Source organism: Triturus cristatus, chromosome 8 (genome assembly GCF_964204655.1).
Source record: "Triturus cristatus chromosome 8, aTriCri1.1, whole genome shotgun sequence".
NCBI lineage: Eukaryota > Metazoa > Chordata > Amphibia > Caudata > Salamandridae > Triturus > Triturus cristatus.
This window is the reverse complement of record NC_140591.1, coordinates 790,987,796-791,003,047: the sequence shown is the minus strand read 5'-3', so window position 1 is coordinate 791,003,047 and position 15,252 is coordinate 790,987,796. Positions and strand designations below refer to the sequence as shown.

Sequence of the window (15,252 nt, the reverse complement as noted above, 5' to 3'; positions counted from 1 at the left end):
CCCGATCTGACCGACCAGTGCTAGTGCCTCAACGGAGCACTGAGGAAACATGATGTTAATGTTGTTTGTACTTTACTTCATTCACATGGTTCTGGGCTGGGGAAGACACTAAAACATGCAGGTGGTATAAGACTGTAACACACGCAGGTCAGAATAGATTTGAGTGCAGCCACTGTGGTTGAACTGTGACAGTAAAGTAGAAGCCCATCACACTTCAGACTTTGGAAGCTCATGTAGGGCGGTCAGGTCACATAGCTTCAACCAGGAGGCAGCTCCCAGAAAGCACTGTGAAAACGTTTGCTCCTTGAGGGTGACGACTGCGCTATGCATGTCCTCTGTTACAGCTTGAAGATTTAAAGTCTGTCCAATTAAACAACGCCTGCCTAAGTTAAGACTAGAGCTGGGTGCAGAGATGAAGCTACAAACCCTTAGCAGCACACTCCTTCACTGCTTCAGAGGAAGACATTCACATTCACTATGTTTATTATGGTGGAATCTGTATCACGGTCCATTGCTTAATTTGTAAAATATTAAGCACCAGGGCCCAAGGTATTATTCACTAGTCCCCTTGCCGCTTGCATAACCCAACTAATTTTTTGACTACAGGTTTTAAGTTCAAGTTTTACCAATTTTTTCAAAGTCACACTGCTTAGGTGATGCTGTTCTAATAAACGCTGCATAAGAGTACTCAGGCCCCAGAGCCACCATGTGAGGGTACCTAACAGTGTTTACACATAAGTGCCAGTGCCGAACTTCAGAAAACACCAGCACAAATTAAGCACTGTTATTGGCCAAAGGCACATCAGCTATTTTTTAACAATGTGGCTAGCATGTACCCAGCATACACTGCAGCTCTTTTACCACAGCTACAGCACATGTCAAACATCAATATACAATGTACACAGTAACTCTGATGTGGTTGACATAAGAAGAGCGATTGGGAATGGGGCCAGGGGATTGGTCTTATGCCGCTTGCTTACATGACATCACCTCCTCTCTTTGTACATATCAAGACTGTCCATCAAAATAGTGCTGATTCGCCTTATTTAAACATCTACACATGGATCTTTTTATGGCAGACTCTTTGAAGACGTGTAAAAAGTCACCACATTAACAACTAAAAAACAGCCCAGAAAGACAAACACTGGAGCAGACCCCTTTTGTTTAGATTACCAATTCTAGTCTCCCCTACAAAATTAGAATAAAACCGATTTAGTGCTCCAAGCACACGTGGGTACGGCAAAACTAAAAGGGTGAAGCAAAATCAGTTTTCTTGTTAATATCCAAGCACAAAACACGCAAATAAACACTACTGACAAATTTGGACTAGAAAAGTCAGTACTTGTTCATGCAAACATGGAGAATACCTGACTTCTTGGTGTGCTGTTCTTGTACAAACTTCTCTTGCTCTTTTTGAAAATCTCCAAGGATGGTCTAAAACAAGAAATTAAAATATTAACTTTCACAATTTAAAATCCATTATCTATTCACAGAAGACTTTTCCAACAACAAGAACAGCTAACTTGGAAATTAATTTTCATTTATGCAACTATGTACCTTGTTGAAAGCTATTTACAATACCAAGTGTTTTCTCTTTAAAGGATCGGAATAGTTACACAATTGAACCCAAGTGAGCCAATCCAGATTTCATTTCTTGTAATGGAAGGTCTCTCTTGCTTTTGCCATCAGACTAGATTTACACACAACAGGTAGGTTGACTGGCTGCATAGTAATGAGTGGCATTACCGTCTCTCCTTAGAGCTGAATCTAATTTGCAAAAACCCAAGAGCACCATACACATCACTGGGATTCCTGTGAAGGCCCAACTGCCTGGCTGGTGTGGCCAACTACCAACAGCTCCGGCAGTAAGACCCGTAGGTATGCATGATTAAAACCGAATAGCGAGTTTAAATCAGCCTGCAGTGTTCTTGCAAATTACAATGGATTGTATGTTCTTGCAAAAGTAGCACACTATGGGGTCGATTCCGATGTCGGTCAGATCCGAAACGGATTAGGGTTTGCCAAAACCGACCCTGAGCCCTTGTTTCCGACCCACTCGTTCCCAGTTCCGAACGACCAAGTACGATGCCTGGAAACCGTTCGGGCTGACTGAACAGTTCCGAAAGGCATTCGGACAGGTCGAGCCTTTCTAGAGTCAATTCATACAGTTCTATGGACTTAGTTTCCGAACGAGTGAGTACAATGACCGATTTGGACAGCCTTTCCGAATCGGTTAGCCCGGAACGTAACGGCTGCCAGAATCGGTCTTTGGGGGCCCGTAGCAGGCCCACCTTCACCCAGGGCCCTCCAAATTGGGCCCATGGGACCCCCTTTTCAACCATGCACAGTGTGGCAGGCACCATGGGTGCCCGCGACAGGGTGCAAGGTTTTCCCCACCCACCCCTTTCTTTAATGGGAGCCTGTGTTCACGTTCGGAGCACAGGCTCCCATTGAAGTCAATGGGAGTTTGACCGAATCGTATACGGATGCATGCAGATGCATTGTACTCATTTGGTCGGACTTTCCTGATCAGAGTCATACAGAAAGCATTCCTGAACAGATTCAGTCGGTATGCTTTCTGAACAAGATCGGATTTGGGCCTTATGTGTTTACCTCCTTTTTTGGTCTGACTATGGTTATAGTTGTCTGAAAAGGCCTATTGCTGGCACAGCTCATATATACCTCCACACCATATAGCATACATAACAAGCATTGGCATAGCCAATAGGTCTCGCCTTTGGGAACTTATAAGTGTTTAGCCAGAGATATTTACTTTACCTATGTCTTTAAGCTGTGTTGTACATAAGTTTGCAGCATGCTGAAAAGTTATAATAAAGAAGTGTCAGAAGCATTTTTGTTACCTTAGATATGACCAAAAAAGCATTATGTACAACTAAACGGCCAGATTAATAAAGTATTAAAAATAATGTCTTGAGGTTTTTTTTGTCCTTTCAATGCTGGCAACTTGTATCTGCCTGTCCCAGTGGTTGCTTGTTGTGTTTTTTTTTGTTATGGGGGGCATAAATAACAGGAGTGTGAAGGTCAGTCAGTGAGAGAGTCAGTCAGTGAGAGTTAATGAGAGTGAGTCAGTCAGTCAGTGAAAGAGAGTCAGTCTTTAAGCGAGAGGCAGTCTTTAAGCGAGAGGCAGTCTTTAAGCGAGAGGCAGTCTTTAAGCGAGAGGCAGTCTTTAAGCGAGAGGCAGTCTTTAAGCGAGAGGCAGTCTTTTAGCGAGAGGCAGTCTTTTAGCGAGAGGCAGTCTTTTAGCGAGAGGCAGTCTTTTAGCGAGAGGCAGTCTTTTAGCGAGAGGCAGTCTTTTAGCGAGAGGCAGTCTTTGAGCGAGAGGCAGTCTTTGAGCGAGAGGCAGTCTTTGAGCGAGAGGCAGTCTTTGAGCGAGAGGCAGTCTTTGAGCGAGAGGCAGTCTTTGAGCGAGAGGCAGTCTTTGAGCGAGAGGCAGTCTTTGAGCGAGAGGCAGTCTTTGAGCGAGAGGCAGTCTTTGAGCGAGAGGCAGTCTTTGAGCGAGAGGCAGTCTTTGAGCGAGAGGCAGTCTTTGAGCGAGAGGCAGTCTTTGAGCGAGAGGCAGTCTTTGAGCGAGAGGCAGTCTTTGAGCGAGAGGCAGTCTTTGAGCGAGAGGCAGTCTTTGAGCGAGAGGCAGTCTTTGAGCGAGAGGCAGTCTTTGAGCGAGAGGCAGTCTTTGAGCGAGAGGCAGTCTTTGAGCGAGAGGCAGTCTTTGAGCGAGAGGCAGTCTTTGAGCGAGAGGCAGTCTTTGAGCGAGAGGCAGTCTTTGAGCGAGAGGCAGTCTTTGAGCGAGAGGCAGTCTTTGAGCGAGAGGCAGTCTTTGAGCGAGAGGCAGTCTTTGAGCGAGAGGCAGTCTTTGAGCGAGAGGCAGTCTTTGAGCGAGAGGCAGTCTTTGAGCGAGAGGCAGTCTTTGAGCGAGAGGCAGTCTTTTAGCGAGAGGCAGTCTTTTAGCGAGAGGCAGTCTTTGAGCGAGAGGCAGTCTTTGAGCGAGAGGCAGTCTTTGAGCGAGAGGCAGTCTTTGAGCGAGAGGCAGTCTTTGAGCGAGAGGCAGTCTTTGAGCGAGAGGCAGTCTTTGAGCGAGAGGCAGTCTTTGAGCGAGAGGCAGTCTTTGAGCGAGAGGCAGTCTTTGAGCGAGAGGCAGTCTTTGAGCGAGAGGCAGTCTTTGAGCGAGAGGCAGTCTTTGAGCGAGAGGCAGTCTTTGAGCGAGAGGCAGTCTTTGAGCGAGAGAGTGTCAGTGAGTGAAAAGAGTCAGTCAGTGAGAGAGCGTCAGTCAGTGAGAGAGCGTCAGTCAGTGAGAGAGCGTCAGTCAGTGAAAAGAGTCAGTCAGTGAAAAGAGTCAGTCAGTGAGAGAGCGTCAGTCAGTGAGAGAGCGTCAGTCAGTGAGAGAGCGTCAGTCAGTGAGAGAGCGTCAGTCAGTGAGAGAGCGTCAGTCAGTCAATGAGAGAGCGTCAGTCAGTCAATGAGAGAGTCAGTCAATGAGAGAGTCAGTCAATGAGAGAGTCAGTCAATGAGAGAGTCAGTCAATGAGAGTCAGTCAATGAGAGAGTCCGTCAATGAGAGAGTCCGTCAATGAGAGAGTCCGTGAGAGAGTCAGTCAATGAGAGAGTCCGTGAGAGAGTCCGTGAGAGAGAGTCCGTGAGAGAGAGTCCGTGAGAGAGAGAGTGAGTCAGTCAGTGAAAGAGAGAGTCAGTCAGTGAGAGAGAGAGAGAGTCAGTCAGTGAGAGAGAGTGAGTCACTCAGTGAGAGTGTCACTCAGTGAGAGTGAGTCACTCACTGAGTCACTCAGTGAGAGAGTCACTCAGTGAGAGTCACTCACTGAGTGAGTCACTCAGTGAGAGAGTCACTCAGTGAGAGAGTCACTCAGTGAGAGAGTCACTCAGTAAGAGAGAGTGGGAGAGTGAGTCTGTGAGAGGGAGTGAGAGTGACAGAGTCTGGGAGAGTGTCTGTGAGAGGGAGTGAGAGTGTCTGAGAGAGTGTCTGTGAGAGTCTGTGAGAGAGTGTCTGTGAGTCAGAGTCTGTGAGTCAGAGTCTGTGAGTCAGAGTCTGTGAGTCAGAGTCTGTGAGTCAGAGTCTGTGAGTCAGTCAGTGAGAGAGAGTGAGTCAGTCAGTGAAAGAGAGAGAGAGTCAGTCAGTGAGAGAGAGTGAGTCAGTCAGTGAAAGAGAGAGAGAGTCAGTCAGTGAGAGAGAGATCGTCACTCAGTGAGAGAGAGTGAGTCACTCAGTGAGAGAGTCACTCAGTGAGAGAGTCACTCAGTGAGAGAGTCACTCAGTGAGAGAGTCACTCAGTGAGAGAGTCACTCAGTGAGAGAGAGTGGGAGAGTGAGTCTGTGAGAGAGAGTGGGAGAGTGAGTCTGTGAGAGAGAGTGGGAGAGAGAGTCTGTGAGAGAGAGTGGGAGAGAGAGTCTGTGAGAGAGAGTGGGAGAGGGGGTGGAGGGGGGGGAATAGGGTGAGGCACCATTTCGTATTACGTAACCATGGTGGTTTCATCGATCTTTGTGACTTATATGGACCCGTGATAAATTAAGAATGAACTTTTTTTTTAAACTCGGCCTTCTGGTGATACAGTGCTACATTATACAACACACAACAATATTATGCACACAATATTATACAAACATACCAGCATGCAGAGGTCTCGTGGCTGTACGTCTACTCTACAGCTGAGAATATGCGTGATGGTTAAAAGGTTTCCTAAAATAGCACTCAAAATGTACCCATCCAGCTTGAATGAATTTCGGGGCATTCCTAAAAAGAATAATAATGGACTGTGCCATGCCGTCGGCGCAGGGCACAGCGTTCCTATGGATAACATGGATGCCACTGTTCACGTAGACAACATGCGAACTGCGAGGAGGCAGCTAGTGCTGCATTTTGCATGGGTTTCCGTTGACAGCAAAGGATCCGTTTCCATTTAGCATTCAGGAAGCACGTCAGAAACAAGCAACTCGTCACCAGATTTTTTTCTTCAGTATGTGTGCTGTGAGGCCTTACACACGACAGGGAAGCGCTACACAAAAGCTGACAACATAACACGACTTAACATATATGTAAGCTGTAGATTACAAGGCACAAAATATGTAAACAGAAAAAGTTAATCTTCCCAATTTCTCACACTGTTACGTCATCAACTGTATAACTACAAGCACATAACACAAGCATTGGCCACGCGGCCGTAAAAGTAACGCCGCGCGGCTGCGAAATGAAATTGAAAACAAACGCGAGTGGTGACGCGAATTGTGCACACGCGCGCGCTTATGTGCGTAATAGCAAGCTGGTGGCCGGCGTGGGTAGCACATTTAAACCACCTACAAAATTTCTCGCAAGAGCAGCGCATGCGCTGACTCTAGCGAGACCTAAAGAGGCTGTGGTTCAGCCCTGCTCAGCCACTGGATGTTTTAGGTGCATGCTCTCCAGGGGTTAGCACCATAGGTTCCGTTTACTGTTCTGAATCATTCCATGACATATGGCAGATAAAATACATTTTTGGCATCCTCTGAATTAGTGATTAGGAACAGAAGGGAGTTCTCTGTATTGCTGCAATGCTCTGTTTTCCTTTAAAAAACATAAAAAAACATACACTTGAAGCTGCAGTCGGCGAACGCTTGTTCTTTCAAAGGTAAAAGAATTGGGAGCACAACACAAAGGAAGCAGCATGAAGCCTCGTGTTTGGTAAGAAATGCATGTCATGTCATTCACAATATGGCAACACCATCCAGCTGTCAGAAGAGACATGAAAGTCTGGAAGAGGTAATCTATACTAGAACTGATTCAAGATAACCCTTTTTGAGGCAAGAGCTTTTTGGCGTTTTTTACCAAACTTTTTTCTTTCTTTTGGTAGTGCTACTGGCGATTTCCCATAACTGGGATATTTTATATGTTCTATTAGATCATCACAGTATCCATTATTTTGACTTATAATATCTTTTCGTTGTCTTCTATGACACTGAAAATGTTATTGCCCTTTACAAAATATGTTAATTTTAAGTATGTGTTTTTACCTGTGCAACACACAATTTTTCTATTCATTGTTCCGATAATTCTAATGCTGCCAGTTTCATTATTGCCTTCTTTTTTTGTCACTTTTACCTGCACTTCTAAAATTATTTTTTTGTTACTGATATGAGCTTTTTTTCTACCGATTCTTCTCTCTTTCCCGGCTATATAAAACTGCAGAACACTTGCTGCTGCTTGCATTTATGTTAAGACCTGGCATCCTTGGCGTAGTTCCCATGGCTTTTTGCCCTCTGACCTCTCATTTTGCAGACTTCATTTTTGCTTACTTTAGGATGCTGGGCACTTTACCACTGCTGACCAGTGCTAAAGTGCATGTGCTCTTTCTCTAAAATATGGAAACATGTGGCTTATCCACAACTGGCATATTTAATTTACTTATGAGTCCCTAGTAAAGAGCACTACATGTGCCCAAGGCCATTACATTTAATGCTACTAGTGGGCTGGCAGCACTGATGGTGCCACCCACTTTAGAGCCCTTTAAACATGCCTCATGCCTGCCATTGCAGAGCCCGTGTGTCCAATTTTAAAATGCCATATAACCTGGCAAGTTAGCCCTCTTTCCAGGCCCAAACCTTCCTTTATAATACATATAAATCCTCCTTAAGGTAGGCCCTGGACAGCCCTAAGGGCAGGGTGCAGTGTATTTAAAAGGTTGAACATGTACTTTAACATATCCAGGTAGTGAACAACTCTTAAATTTGTTTTCCACTACTGAAAGACCTCTCTTTCCCATAGGTGAACATTGGGATTACCTTAGGACATTTTATACGTGCAATTTCCCAAGGGAAAAGATAGATAGTTTGAGTTTGGTGTTTCTTTTGGACTCACAATTTTAGATCACAACTAATGGTAAAGTTGGATTTTAGGTTGCAAGTCTGAAAATGCCCCTTTTTGAAAGTGGGCCTTTCCTTACTTTAGCCATTTGGTGCCTTCTGCATGTCTCTGAATGCAAGTCTGTGGTGGGTGACAGCTGGGCTTTGTGCATTACCTCTAGACAGACACACAGACATACAAAAAGAGAGCTTAGGAGTGCCTGGTGGGCCATTCACATCCTGATGGTCCAGCACCAGACTTATAGGCATGATGGAAGGGAGGAGCCGACACTTGCACCTGAATAGGACTGTGCTTGTCTCCACACAAAGAGCTGCAGACCCCCCTGTAGGGAATCTGGAGCTAGGGCAGGAAGGCCAGGGACCTTGTACACTTCAAAGGCCTCTCTTTTAAATCTTCCCCACTCCATAGGCACAACTGGGTATAAGTACCGGACCTCAGACACCAAAACTTCAGTACACTTCTGGATCCGAGGATATTCTGCACGGTAGAAGGAATGCTGTCCTTCTGAAAAGACTGTCACTCTGCTGGACTTTGTTGGACTCCAGCTTTGCTGCTGCCGTCCTTGCCTGGGAGTGTCGTGAGAAGGAATGGACCTGCATCTCTACACTTCCAGTACCAAAGTGACTCCTAAGAGATTGCTGGCTTACCTCCTGTTCCGAAGTCTCAGGGACATCAGAGACTTCCAACAACCCTTCTACAGCCTATGAACTAAGCCAACTGTGAGCCCAGCCCTGCCAAATCGTGGCAATCCAGCCATGGGCCCTTTGAAGTGGGTTTTCTTTCTGTTTTCCTGCAAAAACCACACAGCGCCATCATTGCGCCAGTCGGAAAGGACACATCTTACCACAGCGCATCACTGCTACGGAGAAAGATATTGTATCCCCGGCTGCGTGGCTAGACGATCAGGTATCATCCCTATAGTAAGGGGTTCACCAATGATGCATCTCCAACTGTGAGGATCGGAACCGATGCATCGCCTACATCCAGCCGGACCAACGAGGATGCATCACCTTCTCTGCTACTCGCATCGGGTCTTCCACAACAATGATTCCTCCATCCAAAGGTACTTTTTTCAACAGAACAAGGCTGGTCCTTGTATCCGACCCACACTCCATCGCAGTCGGCCTGAACATTTGGCTTTACCCTGGTCAAGCACGACCAGATGTCCCTGGTTGGTGCGTTTATGCTTTTAAGCTCATATTTGCAGATATTCTTTAAAACTTCATAACGCTGGGGGCGTGGCTTGCACGCCGCTGCGAGATGGCGGTTTGTGCTTGAGCTCTGCGCTGGAGCAAGAGCCGACGGAGGTTTGCTGTCGCCTCGGATTGCCCCGGTCATTTGTGAAGGTGGCCTCATGGATATGAAGCTGCCAAGCATGTAATGAGAGATGTTTCCTGATCTTTGAGGCTGCCGGTGACCATATTTCGGGCGTTTTTAGGTGGCGCTCGGTGTTTTTGCGAGCGGCCGCCATTTTGTTTCTCTCAAGAGTGGGATGTTTTCTCTCCTCAGCACGACGCCGTCACTGCTACGGATTTGCCATGAATAAGGACTGACAAGAACTGGTGAAGTTGCTCACATTTCCTACATTTATACTGTTTTTTATTATTTCCTCCTGCTGCTTTGCTGCCTGTTATGACCATATTGTTTGGTTTCCTACTGTCATATTTCTAGTCAGCGCACCGCCATCGCCCTCTTAGGAGGTCTCGTTGACTGATATTTCCATACTTCGTGGCTGTTTCTGGTTGTTGGAAGGTGCCGTTTTTGATATCTGTAGGGCATGATATTTTTGTGAGGTGGTTCCTTTCTCTGCCCTGGAAGACGCCATTATTATCGTTCTCTTGATGTGAGCGCGCTCTCTATTTTTGCTTGTTTCCTTTTTTTTTTTTGCTCTATGGCTGCGAATATGGGCCCGTCACCAAATGCTAAGGACGCAAAAGACTCTAAAGCGTCTCTTAAAAGGTCCAAACAGTTATCCCCTACACCTGAATCTGCGCAAAAGGACCCTAGCGCCACTCTTGAGTCTATCCTGACGCGCCTTAATGAGGTCTATGAAATTGCGCAATCTACCAAGACTAACACAGATTTACTGCAAGTAGAGGTGCTAGCCATCAGGAATGACTTCAAGGCCCTTTCTCTTCGTGTTTCGGACACAGAAGCACGTATTAGTGGCGCAGAGGACTCCATGCAAAAGCAATCTAGATCTCTCTCACAGTTAGAGCGTTCAATGGCAGCTTTGCGGAAAGACCTTACTGAGCAAGAAGATCGTAACCGCAGGTCTAATCTGCGCATTTTTGGTCTTCCGGAGGATGTTGAGAAAGATGCATCTTCTATGATTGATTTCCTTTATCAATGGATTCCTTCCACACTGCAAATTTCTTTCCAAAGGGATTTTGAACTGGAACGTGCACACCGTGTTCCCACATTTCGTCCTAAGTCTGCTACGCAACCTAGAGCGATCATTTTCAAGCCACTGCGCCATCAACACACTGAGCTAATTCTGGCTCATATGCGGAAGGTTAGAGTTGTCTCTTGGAATGGCCATCGCATTTCAATTTCTCAAGACTTTGCCAGAGACACCGTCATTAGGAGAAAGGGCTTTCTTAATCTCCGGAAGCGTTTAGCCGAGATGAATATTCCCTTCTCTTTTGCTGGCCCTTCAAAATTCCGTATTACTTTCAAAGGGCGCTCCAGAATCTTTGATGAACCTGCTGATTTGGCCTCGTTTCTGGATAATCAGTTGGAATCGCAGATGGAACTTCAAATGGTGGCCTCGCTGGATCCTGGCTCCTCTGGCACCTGATATGACTATACATAATGCAATGAGTTTTTGTCTTTGCCAGGTCTATTAGGTTTACCCTCTCTTAGATCTGCGTGGTGGTCCTAATGTCCAATGTTCTGGACGTGCTGTTGTTGTCTTATGTTTTTCATTCCTATCGTTATAATGTAGTGGCCTTTTATTGTCGTTAGTCCTACTGTATGATTCGTCCAATTTTTTGTGGTAGTATTTCTTGATGGTTCTATTTCACTTATGTTCACTTGTCGTCCTTATTACTCTTCTCATCCCCAATGTGCATTTCTATATTGGTCCGGGTCCGTTTCTTCGCCCATTGTAGGGCTTCTTAATTTTCTTCAAATTTGTGTGTATGATTTGGTCTTCTTTTTTTCGTTTATGGTCTTTCTGTCTGATCTTCGTCTTCGGTTGTTTCGTTTATCTGGAGTACGCCATTGTTTATTAGTGTTTTGGCATTTTGCTTGGTTATGTATTTGAGTCATAGTATTCTTTTTAGATAAGTATTAATTGCTGTTATTAGAGATAATCTTTCTTTCTGTATAATTAGTGTCTATATATTTCTTATTGTTATATCATTGACTGTTTAAGAATTATTATTAATTGTTTTCTTCCACTAGATTGGAGGTATAGTGTTGTACTGTGTTGGTTGGGCTCATGCTTCTTTATTTTCATGCTCATATATCTACGACATTATCGCCTTTCTTAGTTACATTAGTTGTAACGGATTCTATGTTTCAGTGGTCAGTTATTTACAAGCTTATTTATAGAGTTTACATACTGATATATAATCTCGTTTATCTTAATTATTTGCCATAGAGCTTCATTGACTGTTATACTTATCTTTACTACATTCCGTTCTCTACTATGTTTCACTTTTCTCTTTTTTATCTTCTTTTCATAAAGTACTATATAATATTCTTCGTATTGTATTTCTTTTTCTTTTTTCTTTTCTGCTCTTGATGATGTCTACTCTGGCTTGGTTATAATTATAGTGTCGTTTTGATTCATTTTTCACTAGCTCTTATTGAATTGTATTTTTAGTTTATTATTATGAAGTGCTGTTTATCTCCTTTAGATGGTTCCTCTTTTTAATTACACATAATCAGCTATGTATTGGTCTGGGGTTATATATGCTGATGAGTTTTATTCCTCCTGTTGGTTTCCTTGCTCTTTTTCCCATGCTCCCCCTGATATGAATTTGGTCTTTTTCAGACCTTCCTTTTGGGCTCTTATCTCTCCTGCTTTATCTATTTTCTTGCTTTCTTTTTCCTCTTCTTTTTCCTTTTCTTTTCGGATTTCCTCCTTGGATTCTCCTTGTTTCGTGTTGTTGTCTAGTGTCTGGAGGCGTGTCTTTTTGGAAGTTGTACTTCATATATTATATATGCCATATCCTTGTTTCCTGAGGCTAGCTCTATGTCTGGTTTGAATATACTCTCCCTTAATGTTAAAGGATTAAATCACCCAGTCAAGAGGTCAAAAATTTTAGACTACTGCAAATCCCTGTCTTCGGATATTGTCCTTTTTCAAGAGACAAAGGTCTCTGTCAAGGAGGCGTCGTTTCTAAAGAAAGAATGGGTTTCTGATGTTGCGTGTTCAGATGCGTGTGGTAAACGTAATGGGGTAATTACTTTAGTTTCTAAACGATCTGGATTATCTATTGTTTCCTCTGAACAGGATACAGAGGGTCGTTGGCTACTTTCTAAGATATCCGATGGTAATGCTGTTCTCTTTGTTATGAACATTTATGCCCCTAACAAAGATGATCCATCTTTCTGGAAAGTAATCTCCAAAAAGCTAAATAATACTCCTCACTCTGGCAATCTTGTTGTAGGGGGAGACTTTAATTTACCAATGGATCCTATTTTGGATAGGAATTCTGCCTTTACCTTTCGTCCCCCTCAAGCACATAAACAACTGATTAATATGTGCTCTCTGACACATCTCCAGGACGTGTGGCGTCTTCATAATCCCACTGGCAGTGATTTCTCCTTTTTTTCGTCCCCTCATTCGTCCTTTTCACGCATTGATTACCTTTTGGTTCACTCCTCGCTTGTTCAATCTGCCTCTTCCCCGCTTATCCATCCTATTTTAGTTTCAGACCATGCTGCGGTGACGTTCACGCTTATGTCTTTTGCCCCCAGAGCAAGGTCTCGATCTTGGAGACTAAATACAGAAATTCTACATGATGACTCCCTGATTCGAGAATTTTCTAATGAGATTGAGACGTTTTTCCTTGAGAATGTTGGTTCAGTTAGTTCCCCTGTGGTTCTCTGGGATTCTTTCAAATGCACTTTCCGTGGTCAGGTCATTCAGTGTATGTCAAGGAGGAATGCTGCCATTAAGAAGGAACTCACGGATTTAGCAGATGAGATTAAACGTCAGGAATCTCTTTTTCGCAATTCTAAAGATAAGTCATATTTACAATCTATTAAAAACTTAAAATACACGTACAATACCATAGTTACTAAGAGAGCTCATATTGGCCTTCAGGCTCAAAAATCTAAGAAGTTGTTGTTAAAAAATCGTGCGGGTAAGATTCTTGCAGCTACATTGAAGTTCCAGGAATCTTCTTATAAATCCTCCCAAATCTCTTCTATTACTGACCATCTTGGTACGAAAAAATTCCAGACTGCAGAAATTCTTGAGGTCTTTCGCGACTTCTATAATAATTTATATACGCCCTCTACTCAGGCTTCTTTTGAACGTTGTCAGGAATTCTTGAAGACGGTTCCTTTGAAAGCTGTTTCGGAGGAAGATAATAATTCTTTGAATTGCCCGATTACCTCTGATGAGATCATTTCCGCGATTAAAGCTACTCGTTCTGGTAAGGCTCCGGGCCCTGATGGCTATCCTATTTTGTTTTATAAGACTTTTCTCTCCGTGCTTGTTCCGAAACTTCAACTGGTCTTTGATGCTTTTATTAAGGATGGCTCGGTGTCTGGTTCTGCTGCTGATGCTACTATTGTAGTAATCCCCAAAGAAGGGAAAGATCATTCAGACCCCAAAAATTTTCGCCCTATTTCCCTTCTTAACATGGAAGCTAAGATTTTTGCTAAAATTTTGGCTAAACGCTTAGAATCCTTTATCCCTCAATTGGTTCATCCTTCCCAGACAGGTTTTGTGAAGGGCCGTCTTGCACGTGATAATATTCGTACTTTCTGTCACATTCTCGGGGCCGCCAAGCGATCTAATCTTCCAGCAGCGGCCTTGGCTCTTGACGCTGAAAAGGCCTTTGATAAGGTTTTGTGGCCTTTTTTACGAGCCGTTTTATGTGCACACAACCTTGGTGATTCCTTTATCCGTATGGTTATGTCTCGAGCTAACATAAGAGTGAATGGAGCTACGTCATCCTTTTTTAACCTCCGCCAGGGTACGAGACAAGGTTGCCCTTTGTCCCCTCTTTTATTTTTGCTGTCCATTGATCCTCTTCTCAGAATGATTGATGTTCATCCAGACATTAGGGGTTTTTCTTTTGGATCTCATCAGATTAAAACAGCTGCTTATGCTGATGACGTTCTCATTTTTTCAGAAGATATTGCACGCGCCATCCCTGCTATTTCTGATACAATTTCTATTTTCTCAACGGTTTCAGGGTATACCCTGAACAAGGATAAGACCGAGATGTTCCCATTAAATGCTTATTGTTTCTCCTCTCATATGGGTTCGGCTGGTTTTAAGTGGCAATCTAAGCAATTAAAATATTTGGGTATTTATTTTTGTTCCACTCTTTATGCCACTGTTACATTTAATGAATCTCAAACTATTCTTAAGGTACGACATCTTCTAGAAAATTGGTCTCCGAAACATATTTCTTGGTGGGGCCGACTCCAAACTCTTAAAATGATGATAACACCTATTATTAATTTTGTTTCCTCTATGCTTCCAGTTCAGCTCTCTGATGCCTTCTTTCATGAACTTGATTTAATTACTTCCAAATTCTTATGGAATGACAAAAGGGCTAGAATTGCCTATAAATTCTTGAGAAAATCCTATGATATGGGAGGTTGTAACCTTCCTGATTGGGGGAAATATCAGTCTGCTTTTTTGGCCTCCCAGGGGGCGCTCTGGTTTTCCTCTCCCTCTATGCATGTTCCGGCTTGGTTGCTAATAGAACAGGAATTGGCCTCTCCTCTTCCGACTGCCTCTTTCTTAACCACAAATACCCTTTCTATTCCATTTTCTAGATCTATTATTCTAGACACTATTGCTGCGGTTCGCAAGGTTGATAAGAGAGTGGCGATTCCATTACATAAAACTAGATGGTCATCTATTTGGCGGAATTCCAAAATTAAAATTACTATCGATCCAGACTTGGTGTCTTATTGGTCGGGGAAAGGTATCTCACTTGTTAAACATTTATATGATTCCAACAATGATCCTCTCCCTTTCTCTTCCCTGGCTCAACATTTCTCTTTATCTAATATAGATTTCTATACCTTCCTTAAGATAAAAGTAGCACTTGCTAAAGTACATCTGCATCCTTCTTCCCCTACGATTACGCTTTTTCAGTTATGGGTTAGATCTGGTCATGTAGCATCTAGGATTTATAAATTTTTATCGTCCTCGACACTTCCCTCTCAAACTGTTACACAGCAAAA

General features: G+C 43.7%; 1 protein-coding gene across 2 annotated transcripts in view; it reads right to left on the bottom strand.

The window, feature by feature from the left end:
• The window catches only part of SYAP1 (synapse associated protein 1), a 159,535-nt gene that overhangs the window by 88,541 nt on the left and 55,742 nt on the right, over positions 1-15,252 (bottom strand). For both annotated transcript variants that reach the window (XM_085622231.1, XM_085622232.1), the window contains exon 3: positions 1,368-1,434. In XM_085622231.1, the coding sequence (XP_085478357.1) occupies positions 1,368-1,434 (67 nt within the window). The remainder of the gene's footprint in view (positions 1-1,367; positions 1,435-15,252) is intronic.